Source organism: Heloderma suspectum, chromosome 7 (assembly GCF_057233095.1).
Source record: "Heloderma suspectum isolate Gila_16-S chromosome 7, 16-S_ref, whole genome shotgun sequence".
Classification (NCBI taxonomy): domain Eukaryota; kingdom Metazoa; phylum Chordata; class Lepidosauria; order Squamata; family Helodermatidae; genus Heloderma; species Heloderma suspectum.
The window spans coordinates 6,081,711-6,106,214 of record NC_139464.1 but is presented as its reverse complement, the minus strand read 5'-3'; the positions used below and the strand labels follow the sequence as shown (position 1 = coordinate 6,106,214).

At 46.1% G+C, this 24,504-nt stretch overlaps 1 protein-coding gene across 1 annotated transcript in view; it reads left to right on the top strand.

The window, feature by feature from the left end:
- Positions 1-24,504, top strand: part of LOC146339305 (uncharacterized) — a 235,057-nt gene that overhangs the window by 163,973 nt on the left and 46,580 nt on the right. The window contains 9 exon segments of the mRNA XM_084811682.1: positions 2,332-2,367; positions 6,413-6,469; positions 7,454-7,525; positions 9,267-9,338; positions 10,353-10,388; positions 20,070-20,150; positions 20,661-20,714; positions 23,220-23,273; positions 24,205-24,267. Of these exon segments, the coding sequence (XP_084667808.1) occupies positions 2,332-2,367; positions 6,413-6,469; positions 7,454-7,525; positions 9,267-9,338; positions 10,353-10,388; positions 20,070-20,150; positions 20,661-20,714; positions 23,220-23,273; positions 24,205-24,267 (525 nt within the window).

Here is a 24,504-nt window from a genome sequence, read left to right as displayed (position 1 = left end):
TAGCTTCCTACAGTGGCCAACTAGTTGCTTCCGGGAAGCCCAGAAACAGGGCTTGAGGGCTCCCTAGCAGCATACTGCCTCTGAAAATACTAGTCCACCTGACTTGTGTCCCGCTCCATGATTTTTTGAAAAATCCCCTTACAAAAGACATCACCACATTTTCAGGCAGCAAATGCCATAAATGAATGATATTAATGTGAAGAAGTACCTTCTTTTGTCTGTCTGAATATACTGAATATCTAATTTCATTAGATGACCCTGAGTTCTAATCTCATAAGAGAGGGAGAAAAATTCCTTTGTCCATTTTCCTCCACATCATCCATAACTTCACAAGCTTCTATCATATCTCTCCTTACTTGTCTTTCCCTGCTAAACAACAGAAAAGTCCCCAACACTTTGGCCGTTTTCCTTGTAAGGGGAGATGCTACAGGCTACAACCCCTTGACCAGTTCAGTTTCTGCACTTTTTTTTGGAATTACAATATCCTTTTTGAGACGGGAGAACTAGAGCCATATACAGTATTCCAAGTGTGGCCACACCATAGGTTTTGCCCTATGCCCACCCATCACTTCTTCCATGCTTTTGGTGTAAGATGCTAACTGATAGCAGTAGCTAGAATATGAAAATCTAATCCCAAACTCAGTTTCTTTTATCAAAAGATAGCAAAGTGATGCTAATCCGGTGTAGTGGCTAGAGTGTTGGACTGGGAGTCGGGAGATCTGGGTTCTAGTCCCCACTTGGCCATGGAAGCTCGCTGGGTGACTTTGGGCCAGTCACAGACTCTCCACCCAACCCACCTCACAGGGTTGTTGTTGTGAGGATAAAATGGAGGAGGAGGATTATGTAGGCTGCCTTGGGTTCCTTAAGGAGGGATATAAATGAAATGAATGAATGAATGAATATCCTCTGTGAACTCCATACTGCAGAGGCCACTCATGCTGAAATGAACTAGCTGAGTTTGGCAGGTCAATGGCATTATCATTACTAATGTAAAGCCCATGGGCACCAGTAGTCCTGCCCCTTTCCCGCTTTTTTGCCCCTCAGTCCCCTCACCACAGAGAGGCTCATGAATAATGCAAATCTGGCTCATGCATAGTGAATCCCCCCTCTGAAATTTGCATGTGGCATGGCCCTGCCCCATCCCTCACATGCCCCAATTGGCTGTCTAACTGCACAGCTGTGCCTGGGGCCCCCCTTTGCACCAAACTGATTGGCCAAGCAGGGCTGGCTGTCATCCCATTGGTGGAGGGGCTGCCCTCCAATTTAAGAGGAAATTATCTCTTATTAAAGCTTGATCTTTGAATTTTTTCAAACTTTCAGAATTTTCTGCATGCCTCCACTGCTCAAGCTTCAGTTTAAAACAAAAATGAGCAAAATCAGTCTGGTAGATATCTTGTGTGTGTGTGTGTGTGTGTGTGTGTGTATACATACATACATACATACATACATTTTATATATATATATATATATATATATATATATATATATATATATATATACACATTTCTACACTGCCCCATAGCCATCTCTGGATGGCTTACAAAGATCAAAGACCATTAAAATACAGTATACCAAGTTAAAAAACCATTTACATAAAAACATACAGACAGTATACACAGAGACAACATACATCTAAAACAACTTCGAGCAATCAACCATAACCATAAGACAAATCCAGGACCTGATTAAAACTCATCATATGCTGCCAAATGCCTGAGAAAAGAGAAAGGTCTTAACCTGGCACCAAAAAGATAACCATGTTGACACCAGGCCATTAATCTCCTTTGGTCAGCATTGTCCCACCTCCCTAGGCCCCAGACAGAGAAGAGAGGGGGTTTCTTCCCCATTGGCCTCCTCCTCCCTCCTGTGCTCATCCTCCATCTCCTGGGTGCCAGGAGAATTGATGGGAATCCCTTTCATTTCCCCCCCCACACACACACACACACACACACCAGGCTTTTAAATACCTCATTGCAACTCCAGCAGGGACCCTGACCATCATCCAGTTCCTGTGAGACAGCAGGGGCCTGCCCCATGGGAGATAGGGTCCCCATCACCTCAGTGACAGGGCCATTCCTCCCTGCCTTGTCTCTTCCTGGCTTGGGTGCTTCTGGGTGAGACACTCTCCCCATTGCTGGGACAACTACACTCATCTATGGTTGCCTTAGAGCTTTCCGCAACCGTTGGCCTCCCATCCTCCAGCAGGATGATGTTGGGGGCTCCCAGCACTGAGACATGTCTCTGTTTAAGAACTGGCCAAGGGTTCAGGTGATGTGATGGTAGTAACAAGCTATTCTTGCTTTTACACTTACCCTGCATTTATTTTTTTAGGGTGATGTTGGATTTCCTGGGCCCAAAGGAGAAAGGGTAAGGGATCATCAAAGGGGCTAACATGGAAGAGGTAAAACTGACCATCACAACTTTCTTCCGTCCATCAAGTGGCGTCTCTCCTATACACTTACCCAAGTGGTGACTTCGCCTGGATAACAATGTGGAGAAGAAAATGGAAAGGGGTGTGGAAGTGGAGTTGGCAGTAATGTTCAGTGTCACCTGCGCCAACATATATCCGACATTTACAGTGCACACAGACTTGAGGTGGGCATATACCAGTGCTAGGCATTTTAGGCCCTTATACACCCCCCAGGGGCCCCCTTATCAGGACAGGTTGTGCATAATGGAGATTTCCTTGTTCTCCCTCTGATATTGAATGCTCTGAACAAAGAGAGAAGGGCATCGCTGTCAGGGTAGTTTTGCCCCTTGCTGATCACAGCACAGAACCCTTGGAAATTCCAAACCTTGCCACTCTGTGGACGGACAGATAAGTCTATTTCCAGTCCATGCCATTGTCACATGTGGTCACTCATAAGTCTTTTCCATCTCAGTCCTGCATTGAGCTGCAAATATATATTTTTTAAAATGCACACTAAAATGTGCATTTATATGTGGATTTAAATATTATTTCAAACATGCTTTCTCACAATACACATTTCTAAACGTGTTCTCTCTCAAACTACATATTTTGAAATGGTTTTGGATACACCTTTTAGAGCTTGGAAGTGCATCGCAACTTTAGGAGAAGGGCGAAATCTGACCGATAACTACCTTCCGATCAGAATTCCAAATTCTTCAAGCATCTCTACCTGCGTTATACCTGTGGCTGAGCATGGGTAGGGATGGATAAATCTGTCAGTTTTATTTCCTCAAACATTCACTTAAAAAAAAAAAATTACGTTCTTTCCATCTCAAATATGAAAAAATGCACACTTTGGTAAATTATTATAAAAACTGAAATTCTCTCCCATCTGCACTGGCCAAATTCAATAGGTACATGGATGAGACCACATTGTACTTGACTGCCATATAGCTGTTAAAGATGAGGAACCTCTCTGAAAAAGGAGGTGACGACTCTCATTCAGCACTTGCTTAGCTGGATACACAGTGATTCAAACCCAGACTTTTAAGAGCAAAGCACTCAAAGCTAGGAATGTAGGATAATTTTGTTTCTGCTGCAAAATAGGAGGGCCAGCCCTGTTCGCAACCCCAAACACGAGCATGAGAACTTGCCCACTGAAAATCTTTGCAAATAATCGAACTCATGCTCACATTGGATTTGCACAACTTTCCCCGTCCGATTTGTGCAAAGTTCCAAATTTGCGCAAATTTCCAAAGATGAGCAAATTTCTAAATCAGCCCTGATTTAGTCTGTGGGGGAAATTTGCACACATTTTAGGATTTTTATGCAAATTGGGGGCATTTTTGCACAATTTTCATGTTTGCTGTTTGCTTTGTGCAATTTTCCCATTCGTGCAAAATGAACAGTGATCGCAATTGAGTGTGAGATGAGCGATGAGCCGATGTTTGGAGAAACTTGGCTAGCCTCAACATCCCTCATTTGCCCCTCCCTACTCCAAGCCCTCTGTCTAGATGGACAAATCTGACTGCTTCCACATTCAATTATTTTTAATCTCTAGTTCTTCCCATCACAGATACGAAGAAATGTGTGAATGTTGGTAAATTCTGATCAAAAATGAACTGAAATGAAATTCTCACTCATCCATAAGCGTGGGTTATACAGTTTCAATCGGTATTGGAATATACTGCAGGCGTATTGGTAAGAGGGCTAGCACCAGTGGGGGCTGGTGGCTCCAGTATCAGTGGGGCGGTGATCCACTCTAGGTTTCAGTCAGAACACTAAAGAAGCTATCCAAGGTACTAAATGCTAACAAAAAAATAGGTTCAGAACCTTGGATGTCTCCCTTAGAGTTCTGCTGGTTCTGACTGAAACCCGGAGCAGATTCACCGCCCCACTGATATTGGAGTCACCAGCCTCCACTGGCTAGTATAAACATGGCCTATGCACCGAGCACCGGTAGTCTCCATCCCATTTTGGTTTCGGGGGGGGGGAGGGTTGCGGTGTCGTATTGACGCCCATAAAAGAATCGAGAGAAATGCCCACCTGCCCCAGTTGCTTCCATTCATACAGGATCAAAGTTCTGCCAAGCTGGCTTCCCACTCAAAGTAGCTTGACAGAAGTGAAGGTTTGGGAAAGAAGAACCCTGCTCTTTGACTCATGCTCTGCCAGAAGTTGATGGCCAATTTGCTGCTGAAGAAAGGAGCTTTCAGAGAGGGCCTGAGCTAGCGACAAATGCATTCTGAATCTGTCTGGCTGCAGGAGCAGTCTTTTCCCATCGTAAAGGAATGTGCAATGCCCTCTCCAAAGGAAGTGTGAATAAAACATTAGGAGCAAGGAGGTGGATTAGACAGCATGGGAGAGATAATTATCCTGAGGATGTTCTACTGCAGGATCTTCTAACCTTTTTTTTGGCTGCAAATTTGTACTTCATCCATTCCAGCCTTGTCTGCTTCAGGACAGAAGGCATATATAGCGGGCAAGAGTTGTCAGTGTTTTCTGCTGTATGTACCTCAAGAATGGTTCCTGCCTGTTTACAAGTAGTCTCTCCCTATCCTGGGCCCAGCTGTTTCTGATGTAGACAGAGGAACTTGTTTTGTGAACCTTTAGGGTGTTGGTGGTGGTTTTTAAGGATGGATAGGAGCAAGAGGGAAGAATGGAGAGGATAAAACATTAAGAGTAAATGGCTAGTAGATCTGTTGGCTATGATACAGCGTTGGAGAGTTGCGCAGGACACAAAAACTTCCTGACTGTTAGAGCAATACGACAACGGAACCCATTCCCTAGGGAGATAGTGGGCTCTCCCACAATGGAGGCATTCAAGACCAGGCTGGACAGCCATCTGTCAGGGATGCTCTGACTTGGATTCCTGCACTGAGCAGGGGGTTGGACTTGATGGCCTTGTAGGCCCCTTCCAACCCTACTATTCTATGATATGATTCTATATGAAATGCCTTATCTTTTAGCCAATAGACGTATATAGTGCTTCAGACACTTCTGAGCTTTCAACCAACGCTTGCATGTTTTTCATCGAGCTTTGCTGTGTTACGTAACCTTAAACTTTTTAATAGAAACTGAGGCGTAGGATTCACTAAATGCCTCCCTCGTGTCATGAATCTGTAGACATGAGGTGAAAATCAGAAGAGCTAGTTTGGACAGAGAGCTTGATTTGGGTCTGAGGGCTGAGCTCAAATGTCAGTGGCACCAAGGACTCACTGGGAGGCCTTGAGGAAGTCACCCATGGCCTTGGTTTTCCATTGGTTAAGGAGGAATAGAAGTGATTCACCTTACAGAGGGAGGGTAGAACTATTAGGAATGAATCTGAGCGTATGCAGATGTCTGGCAGCTCAGATTTGGAATCAGAATGGGAACAGCAAGAACAGAGGGAGGCACCCTCCCTAGTGAGCCCAGATATGGCGAGACTTTCTTCCCAAGACCTTGACACAAAGATGGCCCAGCCTGAACAGCTCCCCCATTCCTCCACCCTAAGAATTCAAGTTTCAGGGGGAGAGGAGGAGGAGGGCAAGGGGTGTGACTTGAAGGACGATAGGGTCCATCGGGTGAATCATAGAATCATAGAATCATGGGGTTGGAAGGGGCCTACAAGACCATCGAGTTCAACCCCCTGCTCAGTGCAGGAAGCCTGATTCCCAGGCGGTCTCCCATCCAAGTACTAACCAGGGCTGGCCCTGCTTAGCTTCCGAGATCAGATGAGATCAGGCGCATCCAGCCCTTTGCTCAGTGAGGACTCATGTCAGGAGTATATGCAAATATACAGGCCCTTCTTCCTGTATCTACAAACACACACTACTGGGTTGTTCTGCGATTATTTGAATCTTAACTTCAGTTTCGGCTCCAACTCCCAGCAAGCACACAATGCAGAGACCTTTCCATTTATTTTTTTTCAATCACTGATATCTCGCTCTTCAGTCAAAAGACTTCCAGAGCGGCTCACAACGAGCCATGTCACACTGTTGTATCTGTCATATGCTTGTATCATAGGGAGACCCCATGACGATATTTGGACCTCAAGGCTATAAAGGCAATAAAGGAGATCCAGTAAGTTGCGCATTCTCTTGCTTTTCACTAGGAGCCAGATGTTGTGCCTTCTCCATAGCTGACATAGATGTGTGGCTCTTTGGGTGGTGGGTTACACTGGTTCTAATGTCTTGTGCATCGGAAGTTATATATACGCGGGAATCCTGCCATATATCGGAGGTTGATCTATGTGGACAAAAAATGATAAATGATAAATAATAAACCAGTTCCATGCCTCTGAACAGCAGTTGCTAGCAGTGGTGTAGTGGTAAATTTTGAAGTCAGGTGCTCCTCGTAACAGTTGACATAGCACGTGCGCGCGCGCACACACACACATACACGGAGAGTCCGAAAATTTGCTGTGTTGACCCATATCAACAAACCAGTTCCAGCAGTTTTCATCTCCAGCAGGAGCAGATCTTCAGTAAAGCTAATGGATCTTAATTGCCCATTCAAGAACAAGCCACCTCAAAATACTCGCATCACAATAGGGAACAATGTATTGTTGCAGGAAAATTCATTCCTCCACAGCTAGTATGAGGATTGCAGCTAAGCTCAGAAGGAGCAGGGAATTCTGAGGAGGAGATGACATCGGCATTCCTGCTAATAAAAGAAGTGCCAGTGATGCATCCCTGTGAGCCCTGACTCCACCACACCACCGGTTGCTATGGAACAACAGCGGAAGAGGCCTATCTCCTTTAACGTTGCGCTTGTGGGCACCTCAGAGGCATCCAGTTGGCCACCACTGGACTATGTGGACCTCTGGTCTAATTCAGCACAGGTTTTCTTCTTATGTTAACCAGATAAAAGCTGCTCAGTTAAAATTGCTCAATGTGTAAATAAAACTCTTAGTCATGATTCATGCAAACCATGCGCTGGAGCGGAGCACATAATTGTCTTTGGAAAGGTATTTTCCTTGGCAAATAGCGAAGTTCTATCATAGGTGAACCTCAACAAGGTTCTCTAAGAATGCAGCTTAAAGACATGTTCTGTGTTGCTGTTCAGGGTGAAAGGGGCCCTCCGGGGTTTGATGGAGACAAGGGTGAGAAAGGTGAAGATGGACCTGCGGGAGAAAAGGTACTCGTCGTTTTGTTTAGATACGCAGTTTTAAAACTGGAGGTGTGTGTGTGGTGGGGAGGAAATTGCATATTCATCTGGTCAGATGAAAATCTTAGATTCCAATCTCTTTATGTGCTTCTCTTACAGCCTCCTCTTGGTGTTGTTACTAGTACGACTCAAATGTGTATACGTATTTCCTCTATTTACAGAGTAGCATAAGCCTCAAAAGACAGGTCCTTCTGCCAAGGCGTTTATATTCAGAAGTGATAACAGCCTCATCCTAGACCAGGGGTGTTGAACCTCAGGCATTTAGGCCAAATTCAGCAGGCCCCAGGGTCCCAAACCTCTGACCCCACCACCTTTCCTCCAACTGCCAATCATTTGCTGGTTCCCTGGTATTTACATGTTTTCCCCCCATTTTAAAAGATTGAAAGGCCTCTCCTAATGTTTAGTGACTGGCAGTCAGAGCTTTTAGCTTAAGGCTAAAGCTTAAATAGGCTGGCATTTTTGTATTTTTGGCCACACCCTTTTGCCTTCTTCCCCACTCCCCACTGGAATGCAGTCCTTGAGACTTCTCCAGAATTAAATTCAGCCCTCAAGCTCAAAGAGGCTCAATGCCCCTGCCCTAGACCAACCCCCAAGCCCTGCCTTGGACAGGTGGAGGGCTTACTGGGAGAATATAAAGGGACTCTGCCTCAACATTAGCTCAGTCAGGCTAGGGAGCTTGCCCGAGTTCTGTCACATAAGCTCAGGGATTGCTAGGGATGTGTGAACCCACCCCCATTCAGGTTCTCTGGGTACCTGCCCAGCCCCTGCCCCTGCTCGCCAGTCCCCGGGCCACACTTGAGCCCCCCTGCATGCTCAGCGAGCAGCCCGCACTCACCCCAGCATCCTTGTCGAGCTCTGCAGTTGCCATTTTTTGAAAAATAAAATGGCGATTGCAAAAATGCAGATTGGTGTGCATATGTGTGAAAATGCGCATTCTTGCTTATGCGCATATTTGTGTGTGCGTGAAAATGGTGAGAGCCAGTGTGGTGTAGTGGCTATAGTGTTGGACTGGGATTCGGGAGATCTGAGTTCTAGTCCCCACACTCCCCACTCGGCCATGGAAGCTCTGGGTGACTTTGGGCCAGTCATAGACTCTCAACCCAACCCACCTCACAGGATTGCTGTTGTGAGGATAAAATGGAGGAGGAGGAGGAGAAGGATTATGTACGCTGCCTTGGGTTCCTTAAGGAGGAAAAAAGGCGGGATATAAATGAAATGAATGAATGAATGAATGAATGAATGAATGAAAATGCATTTTCGCAAAGATGGCAAGCGGGGGCAGGGGCTCGGGCATGTGGGCAGGGGGGGGGGTCCGCTGGATTCCCAGATGGAATTGGGCATCCACACCATCCCTAGGGATTGCATAGCTTCCTTGTTCCCAAGGCTCAGGCGCATCTCTGAGCAGTGCTCTTTAGATCAACAGTTCATGGACTACACAGTTCTTAGGAGCCTTAGAAACCCATCTTTGTGGGTTTCGGGTCAGCTCTCTCTGACTTGGAAAAAAAGCGAAGAAACACTTTTAGTTTTCATGCAGTTCCCTTATCTGTTCGATACAGGTTCTCCCTCTTCCTCATCAAACGTACAGATCTGATTCAAAAATGAAAACGTTAAGGAAATTTGGCTCAGCTCCTCAGTTGACAATTGCCTAATGGATAGAATTTTGACATTTGTGTTCTTCTGTGCGTGGCTTCTTTTTCTTTTTTCCCTTCAGGGAGTGAAAGGAGAAGCAGGGGCAAAAGGAATCATGGGTCTGTTTGGCACGAGAGGACCAGTGGGGCAGAAGGTCAGAAAAATAGCTCAGCTCTTCACACATATCCTGGTTTGGACCAGATTAACCATTATGTTAACTAAGCTCCAGTCTCTCACACTTTCTCCGGAGTTGCTGTATGGCTTGACCAAAAGGCAACACAAGGAATTAATGACAAAGAAACCGAAGGAAGTTCTCCGTTTCCAAAGAAGTAGTTCTCTGTGTGATGTAGAACTAAAATGCCTGCCTGCCTGCCTGCCTTCTGTTTTGGGAACAGTCTGATATACATGTTACCTCTAAATTAAAACTGGTCCCCAAATTGCCATGAGAACATCCAACTAAAACATCCTACTCATTCATTCATTCATTCATTCATTCATTTATTACATTTATGTATATCCTGCCTTTCAGGATAAAAATCCTTCCAAGGGGGCTTACAAAAATATTGTTTACAGTGGTTTTTTTATTAGTGTACACTAATATACACTATATAATAAACTATATATAGTGGTCATAACCCCTATAAACAATATATAAGCATAAGCACTCATGAGGACCTGTCCCACAGGGCAGGTGACAGTACAAAGGGGGGAACAGCCTTTGGAGCAGGGCTAAGGTAGTGTTTGACTGCCTGCCTGTTATTGTCTGAGCGCCTTCTTTAATCACTTCCTAGGAGCTGATAAGCCAACAATCTGATACAAATCCATCTTACTGGATTTCAATAAGTAGGAGTTACCTCCTTTTTCTGGCCTGCTTGCATTTAGTCATTGAAAACACCCCCGAGGGCAGGCCAGATTCAACACATCCCTATGGGATGGAGCAAGTTTCAGTCATCCCGGGGCTCTTGCAAGGTTGGTCAAGAACCACCAAAGCCAAATCCTGCCCCAAATCTATCTCCAGAAATGAGGCTTGTGCTATGAAGGGGGTCAAGAAGCACTCAGTTGAAGGCTGGGATCAAATTCCCTCTGGTCAGGCGAGCGGGTTTGACCATCTCATCTTCTGTACTCCACCTCTTTCCAGATTGTTGATTTATGTTTGCTTTTCTGGCAGGGGGAACTTGGCGGACCTGGACTGCCTGGATCAGCGGTGAGTTGGAACACGTCTCTATTGTCTTTTGACCTTTATTGGATCGAATTAATGGTCTGTCTAACACTAAACCTAGAATCCTGTCTCCAGCAGTGGGACTAGAAGCAAATCACAACATCCAGCACTCATAGAAAACTTCGGTCTCCTCTTGGTCACAGCCTTATTTTTTAAAATATCTCCTGATGTCTATAATGCTGTTCAGTGCTTATTTTATTTATCCTCACAGTGACCCAATGAGCAAGGTTGGACTAAGAGCAGGGATGTTGAGCCTCTGGCCCTTTGGAGTTCCACAGATAGCCATGCCAGTGGAGGCTGGTGGCTCCGATGTCCATGAGGCAATGAATCCATTCCGGGTTTCAGTCAGAACCAGTCAGAACTCTAAGGAGCTATCCAAGGTGCTGCGCAGCCCCTTCAAAGCCCCTGGGAGAGCTCCTTTGGAGTTCTGACTGGTTCTGACCGAAACCTGGAGCAGATTTACCGCCCCACTGACATTGGCGCCATCAGCCTCCACTCAGCCATGCTTCCTTCCCCTGGCCCACCACGCTTCCTCCTAGGAACTGGACCAGCATGCCCATGGGAACAGCGCAACATCACATAGCATTATTCCCCGTGGTATTCTAGCTCAACCCCCAGCAGAAAGTGCAGTCAGGAGGCTGTGGAGAGACCCTCTTTTTCAAAAGTGCAAAAAGAAAAGTGGGCGGAAAGCCATTATTATTATTATTATTATTATTCCCCACCTTTTTCCCAGTACTGGGCCACAAGGTGGTTTACAAACATTAAAACATATACAATTAAAACATACAAAAATATACACAAGTTAAAATATAATTAAACAACAATACAATTAAAATTATATTAAAAACATTAAAACAGCATTTTAAAACAGCATTTTAGCAGCTTACCCCCAGGTTCCAACTATGTCCCAAAGGCCTGCTGGAATAAGAATGTTTTAGCCGGCCTACAGAAACACATCAAGGAGGGAGCCATCCAAGCCTCCCTGGGAAGGGTGTTCCATAGCCGTCGGGCAGCCACTGAGAAGGCCTTCTCCCGGGTTCCCACCAAACATGCCTGTGACAGTGGTGGGACTGAGAGAAGGGCCTCCCCAGAGGATCTCAGGACACAGGCAGGTTCATAAGGGAGGATACGGTCTTTCAGATAACCTGGACCAGAGCCATACAGGGCTTTATAGGTCATAGCCAGCACTTTGAATTGTGCCCAGAAACAGACTGGAAGCCAGTGAAGCTGTTTTAACAAGGGAGTTGTATGCTCCCTGTAGCCAGCCCCAGTCAACAGTCTGGCAGCAGCTCTTTGGAGCAGTTTCCAAACACTCTTCATAGGCAGCCCCATGTATAGGGGTAAGGGAACCAGGTAAGGGATTCGTACATCCCTACCCACGTAGAGTGCATTGCAGTAATCCAAATGGGATGTAACTAAGGCATGTGTCACCATGGCCAGATCAGACATCTCCAGGAACGGGGGCAGTTGGTGCACTAGTTTTAACTGTGCAAAAGCACTCCTGGCCACCGCTGAAACCTGAGCATCCAGGCTTAGGGCTGAATCCAGGAGCCCCCCCAAACTGCGAACCAGAGTCTTCAGGAGGAGTGCAACCCCATCCAACACAGGCTGAATCCCTATTCCCTGATCTGCCTTTTGACTGACCAGGAGCACCTCTGTCTTGTCTGGATTAAGTTTCAGTTTGTTCTCCTTCATCCAGTCTATTACTGATGCCAAACACTGGTTAAGGACAGAAACAGCTTCCTTGGAATCTGGTGGAAAGGAGCAGTAGAGCTGGGTGACATCAGCATATTGGTGGCACCGAACTCCAAAACTCTGGACAACCTCTCCCAGTGGTTTCATGTAGATATTAAATAGCATGGGGGACAGAACAGAACCCTGAGGGACCCCACAAGCTAACGGCCATGGAGTCGAACAGGCATCCCCCAGCACCACGTTCTGAGTTCGTCCCCCAGGAAGGAAGGAAGCCACTGTAAAACAGTACCTCCAAGTCCCATCCCAGTGAGGCGTCCCAGAAGAATACCATGATCAATGGTATTGAACGCCGCTGAGAGGTCCAGCAGAACAGGGACACACTCCCCCATCCAGTTCCCAGTGTAGGTCATCCAACAAGGCGACCAAAGCTGTCTCCATCCCACAATCAGGCCTGAAACCAGATTGAAACGGATCAAGATAATCCGTTTCATCCAGGAACCCCTGGAGCTGGGAGGCCACCACACACCTTGCCCAGAAATGGTATGTTAGAGACTGGACGATAGTTATCTAGTATGGTGGGATTCAGGGAAGGCTTCTTCAACAGAGGTCTCACAACTGCCTCTTTTAAGCATAATGGAACAATGCCTTGTTCCAGAGAGGCATTAACCACTCCTGTTGTCCGCTCAGCCAGTCCTCCTCTGGCCTCTTTAATAAGCCAGGAGGGGCAAGGATCCAGCATACATGTGGTGGCTCTCACTGCTCCAAGGATCCTGTCCACATCCTCGGGCTGCACAAATTGAAAAGAATCCATCAACACTGAACAAGCAGGAGCCAAAGTGACATCCACAGGATCTGCATCAACTACAGCATCCAGGTCAGAACAGAATCACCTGCCGAGGCAGCAGGAAAATCCCCAAGAGCCGTCAGGAAACCATCCAGATCCATCAGCCTACTGGGGTGGACCAATTTAATTGCCCCCCCACCCCTACAGGGGCACTGAGTTCCAGTGAGTCTAAACCCCACCAGGTAGTGATCTGTCCATGACAACGGGGCAACAGAAAGTTCCTCCACACCCAGATCACCGTCATCCTGCCCAGCATAGAAAACTAGGTGTAGAGTGTGACCTGCTGTATGAGTGGGGCCAAAAACCACTTGGGACAGACCCATGGTCGTCGTGGAGGACATGAAGTCCTGAGCCACTCCCAACAGGGCCGCCTCAGCATGGATGTTGAAGTCTCCCAGCAGAACAAGCCGAGGGGACTCTATCACCACTTCCGAGATCACCTCGGCTAGCTCAGGAAGGGAGACTGTTGAGCAGCGGGGTAGGTGGTACACCAACAGAATCCCTATTCTGTCCCGAGCACCCACTTTTAAGTATACGCACTCAAACCCAGTAGACCGTGGCCAGGGCACCTGGTGAGGGGGATAGTATCACGACAGACCACTGCAACTCCGCCCCCCCCACCCCCCAGGTCTAGCCTGCTGTTCTACAGAAAACCCTGGGGGACAAAGCTGAGATAGATTAATGCCCTCAGCTTTATCCAGCCAGGTCTCTGTAATACATGCCAGGTGGGCATGCTCACCGGGGATCAAGTCCTGGATGGCTGCTGTCTTGCCATTCACTGACCTGGCATTCACCGACAGTATTTTCAACCCAGGGGGACTGCTGCCAAGGCTATCCAGGTTATTTGTATTGGGGGACCGGTCCCCACTCCCCTGAACAAGCAACTGTCTCCCCCCACCATATCTCCCTCTGCCCTGAATAATGGTGATGGCTGCTCCCTGTGTCCCTTCATTTCCCCTTCTTTCTTTGAGGCACATCCCTCAAAAGATAGATGTGCAACCAGTACCCCCCCCACCCCTCCGTTGACAAGGGGCAGGGCCCTCGCCCTCATGTTCCCCCGAAGTGGCTCCCCCAAAAGGGCCTTGGGCACCTCATATATTTCCAAGCAAAATATAAAGTGCTTGTTCTTACCCTAAGGCCGTACGTGGCCGAGGTCCAAGGTACCCAGGGAGCGCCTCCTCCCCAGCGTCCCGGTCCACCACCTAAGGTCCCCTGAGGGCTCTCTGCTGCGGCTGCCTAACGTGAGCCTGGCAGCCACGTGCAAGAGGACCTTCTCCTAATTAGGGATGTCAGAGAATTTCTCCATGAATCTGGAGAATTCGGCATTTGGCCCCCCCGAAATTGGTGGAGAAACAGTCCGCCACCCCCCCGCCACCCCCCCGGGATGGGGCTTACCTTGTGCGAATGTCCCTGGCGGCGGCGGCTCCTGGCGGCGGTTCGGCGGCAGCGGCGGTGGCCGGTCTTCCGACCGGCCGCCGCCGCCATTTCCAAGTAAAAACAACAACAACAACAACAAACGTGATAGGCTACGTAAATGTTTACGTAGCCTATCATAGCTGACTGCAGGGATGCAAATGGCGGTGGCTATGGCCGCCGCCATTTGCATCCCGGCAGGAGACGAGGTTTCGCGGCCGGAGGGACGGGGCGCCTTCCCCCCGGCCAGAATTTCGGCCGGAGGGACAGGGCGCCTCCCCCCGGCCCAGAATTTCGGGGGGAGGGACGGAGCGCCTCCCCCCCACCACGAAGCAAGCTGCAGGATCAAGTAAGGGACTTTCGTCCATCCCTGTTCTCCTTGGCGTCCCCTCAGCTGAGGAATGCCCTGCCGGTGGAAATGAGCCTGCTGGCCTCGTTGAAGGTTATTAAGCAGGCATTACAGATTAATTAATTAATTAATTAATTAATTACAGATTAAGCAGGCATTACAGACGCTATTATTCCGGCAGGCCTCCCCTTTTGAGAATTCCTGTGGCTTTCGCTGACTTCTGTATACTGTTTTAAGCTGTGTTGTTTTTAAGCTGTGTTGTTTTATTGTTGGATTTCTATTTTTTTGTTGTTGTTAAATTGTTTTTAGTTCAAAGATGTTTTAGTTATATATACTGTCCATATGCTTTTATGTAAATGGTTTTTAAACTTTGTATATTGCGTTTTATGGTTTTAACTTTTGTAAACTGCCCAGAGAGCTTCGGCTATGGGGCGGTATAGAAATGTAGTAAATAAATAAAATAAAATATAAAATCAGCCACAGGTGCAGAATCTCTCTTGGCCCGAAGGATGGATGCCATTTTGGAGAAGATTTTGTGGGCTGTGTTCCAGTGGTGGGCGGGCCCAAAGGCAAAAGGGGGCAGGCCCAAAATACCAACATGTATACCAGCTCCGACTAAGCTTTAGGACAGGCAGTTCATCCTTTTAGAATGACAGGGAAGCTGTACAAAAAGCTGGGAAACCAGCAAACCATTGGTGGTCAGAAAAAGTAGGCGGGGCCAGGGCAAGGGGGTAGGGCCATATGGGGAACCCCAGAGAGCTGGGTTTTGCCTCCAGCAGGGGCAGATTCAGCCCCTGGCCCTGAGGTTTTGCACATCATACACATCTGTAAGCCACCTGCCCCCCTAAAATTTGCCCCCTCCCCAAAGCAGCAGGGTGGGGGGTGTTTTTGGCATACCTCTGAACATCAAGGTTCCATTTAGCTATCCTGACCAATAGCCACCAATAGACCCCCCTTTAATCCCTTTTTATGGCCATCTCAGCCAGAGACCACCCGCCTGTATTGTGATTGCAAATTCCATAGATTAGTGATGTTGGAGAGTCTGGTGTGACTTACAGCAGAGTCGTCTTATATAGAGAAAGCGTGGCAGCGGCACAGCATTGAGCACTGGAGGCAATAAACGCAGGCTAGAGCCAGGTAAAAAGAAGTTCAAGTCAACTTACTTTATTAGTGCTTTTATGCACATCGTCAGAGAAAGCTGTCTAGCACCGGTTAACTGCGAGCACTCCCTAAAGCTGGGTGCACAAGTATAAGTGACCGAAGGTATGAGATATGGTTACTTACTTGCTTCCTCTCTGGAAAGACCACATGGTGCTTATTGCACAAGCAAGAGAAGAAGGGGGAAGAAGGAAGAGGAAGGGGAGGGAGCAGGAAAAAGGAACTGATCAGACAACAGGGACATTCTCTATCATCCCCTAGTGTCTGGAAGCATGCAAGGTTGTTCCTATTGCCCAACAAATGATGCATTGTGTAAGAAAGTATTTTCCTTAGTCTGACCCTATCCTGAACATACTACCCATCCATTATTAGAGAGAGGAAGAAACATTCCTCTCTGATCACATTCTCAGACCGTACCTAATTTTCTAAATCTTCCTGTGGCTCTCATTGAGGGAAATGAAGAAAAAGGCTCTACTTCCAACCAAAGGGGAGGAATGCAAGGCTGGGGTCATTGGTTTAGAGTTGGACAGATCAGACTATTCTCTGACCATGTCAGTTTCCGATGTTCAGAATTCATCATTCTGTTCCATCCCGTTTCCACCTAAATCTGCTTTTCCCCCCTTAATCCCATGGAAAATATGTATACACGTGCATGTCTGTGAACGTATTTTCTCATGGATCATATTTTCTCAAGTCTAAATGTATGTTATTCTAAAATACATAATTTTGTACACTTTTTGGTATGTTTCTTGAGCTGAGAACCTCATCGCAACATTCAGAGAATGCAAAACCCGAACGATAATTGTATTTCTGATCCATATAGTAGTCCGGGACATGTGGATCAGGTCAGTTTACTCTGAAATCTGGACTGGACAAAATCCTTGGGCATCCCTACAATGGCTTAATCTTGTGACCAAAGTCACTCCTGTTTTATACTGGGGATTGTCTGACTAATCCTCTGGAGCACAGGATTCATGCTTACTAATCCACATTTTTTTCTCCAGCCATATTCCAAGGACTGCTTCTGCTTCATTTACCACTTAGCATTAGCTCCTTCTGGCACTTGGTCAATAATTCCTATTTTAAGTGACCATTATAGAAGCTTTTCACGCTGTACTTTTATTTGCTTTGGGAAGATTTGAAACGTAAATGTCGGTGAAGAAAGGTAAACACCTGTTCCCCAACCCCAATGCAGTGGAAGCTGGTGGCTCTGATGTCAGTGGGGTGGTGAATCCACTCCAGGTTTCAGTCAGAACCAATCAGAACTCTAAAGGAACTCTCCAAGGTATGCAGCTTTCATGGTGGGAGAGATGGAGGAATCTGCCCATTTTGGTTTCTCTCTGTTTTTCTTTTTTCCAGTCTTAACTTCAGTTTGCCTTAAACAATGAGAATTTCTCCAGTCCTACATTCAGTTCAGTTTGATTTATTTTTAAGCAGGCATGACAATTCATAAGAATTGAGAGCCAGTGTGGTGTAGTGGCAAGAGTGTTGGACTGGGAGCCAGGAGATCCGGGTTCTAGTCCCCACTTGGCTATGGAAGCTCACTGCGTGACTTTGGGCCAGTCACACACTCTCAGCCCAACCTACCTCACAGGGTTGTTGTTGTGAGGATAAAGTGGAGAGGAGGAGGAGAATGTAAGCTGCCTTGGGTTCCTTGCAAGAGGAAAAAAGGTGGGATATAAATGCAATAATAAATAAATAATAATAAATAAATAATAAATAAATAAATAAATAAGCATTTGGGGGCACATTTCCCCTAATACATACATTTTTATCTGCATTTTCCCCTAATATACACATTTTATGCAAGCAATTTTCCTAATATAATGCATTTTGATGATTATTTTTCCCCAATATCTGCATTTTTGTATGGGTTTTTGGGACTGGAGAACTCCATCGCAAAACAGGGAGTTGCAGTCCAGCATATATTGGGCAGTATCCATTTTGAGTCCTACTTAGAGTAGGCCTATTGAAATGAATGGGATGTCAGTTAGTCCCATTCATTTCAATAGGTCTACTCTAAGTAGGACTAACTTTGGATACTACCCTTAAGCACTAGGTAGGGGGAAGGCTGGCATAAAGGAATGCTCTTTTCTTAAACTGCTACATGTGATGCAGCTTTGGAATAAAAATATGCTACTTGGTTTGAAAAAAAGAATACCATAAATGAATATATATATATATATATATATTCTCATCCAACAAATGGCTGAAAATTGATGTGAGCCATTAAGTGTTGTTGATTCATAGAGCAATCCATCTCTAGCAGAACAGCTCATGCATCCGCCGCCTCATTCGTTCTACGCAAAATTCTTTTCAGTCATTACCTCCTAAGCAGATGCCAGGCCAGGCCAGGCAGATGTAATAAAAATTTTAATGCCAAAGAAGGAAGACAAGCAAGGAAAGGGATGTCTGTATGTAACGACCCCGTCCTCGGTCAGCTTTCAGCATCATCGAGTCTCAGCCCCATTATCTTGATATTCGCTTCTACAGCTCCCATTATTGTGGGCAGGGGGTCAGTTTGCAATGGGGAAGCTGATGCATATAATCACGGCAGGAGGAGAGGTGTCAGCCCCTCCTATGCCAGGGCCGATATTCCGTTACTGGATCTATGAGCATACTTTCCAGAGCCCCTGATGTAGCAGCTTCTCAATACCTTTCTATGGATTGGGGCCCTGGTCTAGGACCTCTGGATTCAACCCAGACAGATAACCACGTGCCCTTTCCTCTAGCTCCACCCTCTTTCCCTGACCACTGATCATTTGGGGGATTCCTAAATTTTATAGAGTTTTTCCCCCATCTCAAAACGTTGAAATGTTTAATTACTGGCAGGAAGAACTTTAAATTAAAACATGCGAGTGTTTTGAGTGTTTTTGGTCCAGCCCTCGTTTGCCCTGGCCCTTTTGTCTTCAGCCCTGCCCACCACTGGAATGCAGCCCCTGAGAACTTCTCCACTCAACTGACCTCAGCTCTTGGGCTGAAAGAGTTCTGAACCCTTGATTTACAGACACCTGCCCCCTTCAAACCCCACACTGTTCACCACAGACATATTCTTCCCAAATTGTGAAGCAGCATATCCTAGTAACCCCCCCACACACCCAATATTTCTATCAGCATCGGATCCCTCACTGTTCCCGTTCAAGTGTAAAAAACCAAATATCCATCAAGAGATCATTCACATGTCTCCAATGCCATCTATAATTTGGCCATAACAATCGACCCTGACCTAATGTACATGTACCCGTTCAGGATTGTGTTATTTGGTCATTCTAGGGCAAGGATGGGGAACCTGCGGCTTGCGGAGCTTCCCAGTCCAGCCCACAGCACTCTCCCAAGCCACGCCCCCTCCTCAGCACAACCTTCATTCCCATCATGGCATACTTGAACAGGAGCACACCATGAATGGGGATGAAGATTGGACCCTCTCCACTCCTCAGCTGATCCATGGAATTTTCCACCACAAGACTTAGTGATGCCCACCAAATTGGATGGCATTAAAAGGGGGTTAGACAAGTTCCTGGAGAAGGCCATCAATGACTCCTAGTCCTGATGGGTATTTGCTACCACCAGTATCTGAGGCAGCATGCTTATGAACACCAGTTGCTGGGGAATGTGGGTGGGAGGGTGCTGTTGCACTCACTCCTGCTTGTGAGTTTCCCATGGGTTTCCCATGAACAGAATGCTGGGCTAGATGGACGCTTGGTCTGATCCAGCAGGGCTCTTCTGATGTTGTTATGCTGGTCGGTCTTGGGCAGGGGTGTTGAACCTCTGAGTACAGAATTTAATTTTGGAGAAGCTCTCGGGTGTTGCATTCTGGGGGGGGGGATGCAAAAGGGGTGGGGCCAAACATTCAAAATGTCCTATCACCTTGTAGCTGAAAGCTCTTGCTGTCAGTAACTAAGCTTTCGAAGATGCATTTCAATCTTTTAGAAAGGGAAAAGGTGCAAAAGCTGAGAAACCACCAGTCAGGTGAAAGGAAGTGGGGCCAGGGAAACGGGGCATGGGCCACACTGGGACCCTAGGTGAGCCAGGTTTGGCCTGACGTTCTGCACCCCTGGTCTAGCGTGTGACAGAATGTTGTGACAATGGGATGGCATGCTAGGAACTCTCTCTCTCTCTCTCTCTCTCTCTCTCTCTCTCTCGGCTTAAGAGCCATTCATACTTTTCCAGACATGGAGCATGAAGAAAGTGAATTGTTTTGTTACAGGGAACAGCAGGTCTTGATGGAAAAAATGGTATGAAAGGGGTCAAAGGAGACAGAGGCCTACAGGGCCAGAAAGGGGAACTGGTGAGTATTTTTTAGCATGGATTTCCTCTCCGTTTGTAACTCACGCCCCCCTCCCCGCTCCCAGCTGGCTAATGGACAGTTTGAAATGTGTGTATCTTTTGAGTAAATCAGCACCTGCAAATAAGAAATCACATGCTTTGCATCTCGATAAAGCAGATCTATAAATACTGAATGTGGAAATGCAATGTGTATTTGATCCTAGTGGTGACAGCATTTTGGTGGCAGGAAAAAAGTTTAGTACCTTCTGCAAGCACAGACATAAAAGTTGGTGCCTTTGCAGGTATGCAAAAGCAGGTAAGCATCCAAGGTGAACCAAAAAGGAAAGAGTAGTCTGAGGATGCTGTGAAAGATGTTATTGCTGAAAAGCCCATTTTATTGATGAAAAGCTCCATCAGCTTGCAGGTGACGGAAGCTGTGTTTGAATCCTAAAGCAGTCACGTTACAGAGGTTTGCCTTTTGATGTTGCATTGTCTATGGGGTGTATAGACTATGTTTATTCTTTCCCTTCAGGGGGGGAAAGGTGATCCTGGTGTGACTGGTGACATTGGACGGAAAGGTTCAAAGGTACTGTGTGAAGACTTCTAGAAAAAAATCATGCTTCGCACAGTGACATTCAGGGGCTCAGCTTATCACCATAACTGGCCCTACTTGCAACTGTGCAGTGGTTTATCACTTAGCCCTTTCTTCTCCTCAGGATCAAACCCTGTTACTTCTCCCTCTCCTCCATCTCCAGGATCTGCCCTTACTGTTTTGCCATCTGCCTCACACAGCCCTGGTTCACACTATCACCCCAGCGCACTACGGGTTGTTCAAGCAATGATGTGCCATGGCACCAGCGGGCGCCAAATTGCCTGTACACACCACCGCCATAAGCACAGCTTGTTGTGGGGTCCAAACCCAGGCACCAGAGGCTGTTGAAGCATTAAACAACCCTCAAATAACCCATGGTCTGTTGTAGGGTATTTGAGGGTTAAACAACCCTCATACCTGCCACCCAGGTTCGGATGACACAACAAACTATGGCAGCCCCTGCTGGGGGCTGAATATTCAGAATGGCTGCTCACACATGCTGCAACCTACCATGGCTTAAATAAGCCACCGGGGGCTCCAGTGATCATGTGAACAGGCCCAGAATCAAAGGGGTTGGACTCGATGGCCTTGTAGGCCCCTTTCAACCCTACTATTATATGATATGATTCTATGTTCAAATTCAATATCACAAGAACAGCCGTGTTGGTTTTATTTGCATGCCTCTCCTCTTCATGTATAAAGCAGAAGGTCGACAATGTTATTTATCTATCTATCTATCTATCTATCTATTTATTTATTTGAAACATTTCTATATCACCTTTCTGGAAAAACCAGTCAAGGTGGTTTACAAACAAATTCAGAAAACAAACATCATAAACAAACTGCAGTCATAAACAAATAAAGGCAGGTGAAATGTTAAAAACAAACATAAAAACCAAAACAGCTATTTAAAAAGCCAAATTCAAAAGGTACACATTCTATCTTACTTCCCCACAGTTGCCCACTTCAACATTTGTCTCTCCAGGCCATGGGAGAGGAGTGGGGTTGGGGGAGAAGGTATCAGCTCCTTTCTCCTGTGTGCACCTTTGGATGTAAAAATTAGACTTCCCCACATCCAGCTTTATATGTGAACAAGAGACTACACAAATCATCACATCAAATTAGGTTTTATTTGATTTACTTATAAGAGGATTTATACTCTGCCTTTCTGCTACGAAGCACCTAAGGCATCTCACAAAACAATTAAAAAAATAAATTAACCCATTTAAAGAATATCACATAATTACAACAAGCATTTTTTTTAAAAAAATTTAAAGGCAGGCAGCAGATCGTACAGTCCCAAAATCACACAACTAATCAGCTAGTTGAATACCTGCCTAAAGAAAAAGATCTTAAGAAGGCCATGCTGAGAGAGGATGGTGGCAGCCAGATAGATTCCCAGGTGGCAGGGAGCTCCACAGAGAAGGGCCCCTTCTGTGTTCCTGCCACATGTACCTCAGATAAAGACAGGACACAGAAAGGGCCTCTCCAGATGCCCTCAAAGATTGGCCATAGGGGGCTCTTCACATCTTCTGGTCACCGGATATTAGGGTGCTGTGCCCCAGCATCTTCTGGGACATTGCAAGGCATTGTGGGATGCTTGTCTCAAGCTGCTCTGTGCTCCATTGGCAGTCCTAACACGACTGCCTCTCCAAGGGATCGCATGGCTTGCTTGCGTCACTGGGCTTGGTGCACAAGACGGCTTTCTTTCCATCATCATCCCAAACTGAAGATCGTGACTGAAGCAGCTGGCGTTCAAGGTCCTTATCTGAAGTGGGTGGTTCTCTGTGAATCTCCTACAAGGGTCTGAGAATATGGAAGCTGAGCCCTTCTGGGAAAAACCTGGGTTTAACAACTAGGTTAGACATCAAAATATGCAGTAGAAGTTTCTTCCTTGACTCGATCGCCCTCCTTTGGCCTGGCTGACGAAAGCTTGGGAAGAGGCTGTAGCTGAGTGGTAGAGCAGGTGCTTGGCATGCAGAAAGCCCCCAGTTTGATCCCCAGCATCTCCAGGTAGGGCTGGAAAAAATTCTCTTGAAACTCTGGAGAGCCGCTGCCGGTCTGTGTCAACAGTACTGAGCTTAGATGGACCAAGGGACTGACTCAGTATAAGGCAGCTTCCCATGTTCCTGCTATTGCACAGCCTGATCCCATACATGCCTACTCAGAAGTAAGTCCCCACGTAGGACTTACTTCTAAGTGAGTGGACATAGAATTGCAGGCTTAGCAATACATGTGGTCCAAAATGAGATCTCATTTGGTGATTTGCTTATTTGTTTGGGTTTCTATTCTTATTCAGCCTCTTCCACCCAAGGAGCTATGGGCAGAGTAAATAGTTCCACCATACCTCATTGTATGTTCATTACAATCTTGTGAGGTAGGCCAGAGAGTGAAAGATAATGACTGACTCAAGGTCGCCCAGGCCCAGTTAGCTTTGGGCTCACCGATTGAGCAGGGATCTGTTCACATCTTTTCTGTCTGGTTGCAATTTGTCTTCAGGGTTTACGTGGGTTGCCAGGGAGGACAGGACCTCTGGGTACAGATGGGATCAAGGTACGTAAGATTATCTTGTCACTCTGTCTTCTCTCCTGTTTTAAAGAGAGCTTCAGTTGTTGGGTTGTATAGCTGTAATGATGATGGTGATGATGATAACAATAATAATAACAAGAAGAAGACGAAGAAGAAGAATAGAGTTTTGCATCTATGCAAAAAAAAGTGTGTATATATGCAAACAGCCCTTGAGGAAAAGCTCAGTTTCCTTCCCAATGGATGAGCAGAGAGTTTATGGAACTATTTATCTCTACAAACCCATACCCTCAGATAGCCTTGATGTTTGCTCAGTTAATTTCCAGTCCATGAGTTTCCCATGCATTCATTTATAATGCTGATCTGTCCTGTTTCTGCATTAATTTGCAATTTTAAAACCACATGGAAATTCATATTTAAATATGTATTGAGATACTCATTTCTAAATGTTTTTCTCTGGAATACATATTTTGAAACATGTTTTATCCCAAAATACACACTTCTATATGCATTTGGATATGTTTTTTGAAATGGGAACTGTTTTGCAAAGTTCATAGAAGTATGAAATCAGAAAGATAACTCTATTCCGATGCGCACATTAGTCAGGAAGGTGTAGATCAGTTCAGTTGGTTTTGAAGTATGGGTAACATAATCTAGCATCCATAATCAAATGTAGATATATTTACCATGTTTCCTTACCACCCTCCTCCAGCCTCACACTAACAATGGTTCCAGAAAAAGGGTACGGTTTCCAAATGGCAACTAAAAAAATTTCAAGTTTCAATATATTTTGGCTGCCCAAACACTGACATGCAAAGCAAAATTGAAGAAAAGTTTGGGTCAAAGAGAAAGCATTTGGCAGGCAGGCATGGAGCCCAAATTCACACTGAGACAAGCACTACCCAGTGTGCTAAGAGGACTGTCTGATTTTTTCTCTGCATCCCATTCCATATTACAGGGAGAGATTGGCGGTACTGGGAAGCCAGGAACACCCGGGGCAGATGGGCTTCTAGGGCCAAAGGTGAGGTTCAAAGCTCTTTTCCTCTTCCAGGCATAAATGGTGTTTATGATCACTGGTTTCACAGCCCCATCTTAGGTCCAATTGCTTTTTGAACCTGAGTACAAAAATGTACCCACATTCTAAATGGCCCTAGAATATCTGCGTGGCACCATCCATTGTGAATTGTGTTTGCAGTTTTAGATTACCAAATTTCTCCTACACAAAACATAGAAGCAGCGATCAGGAAAGATTGTTTCC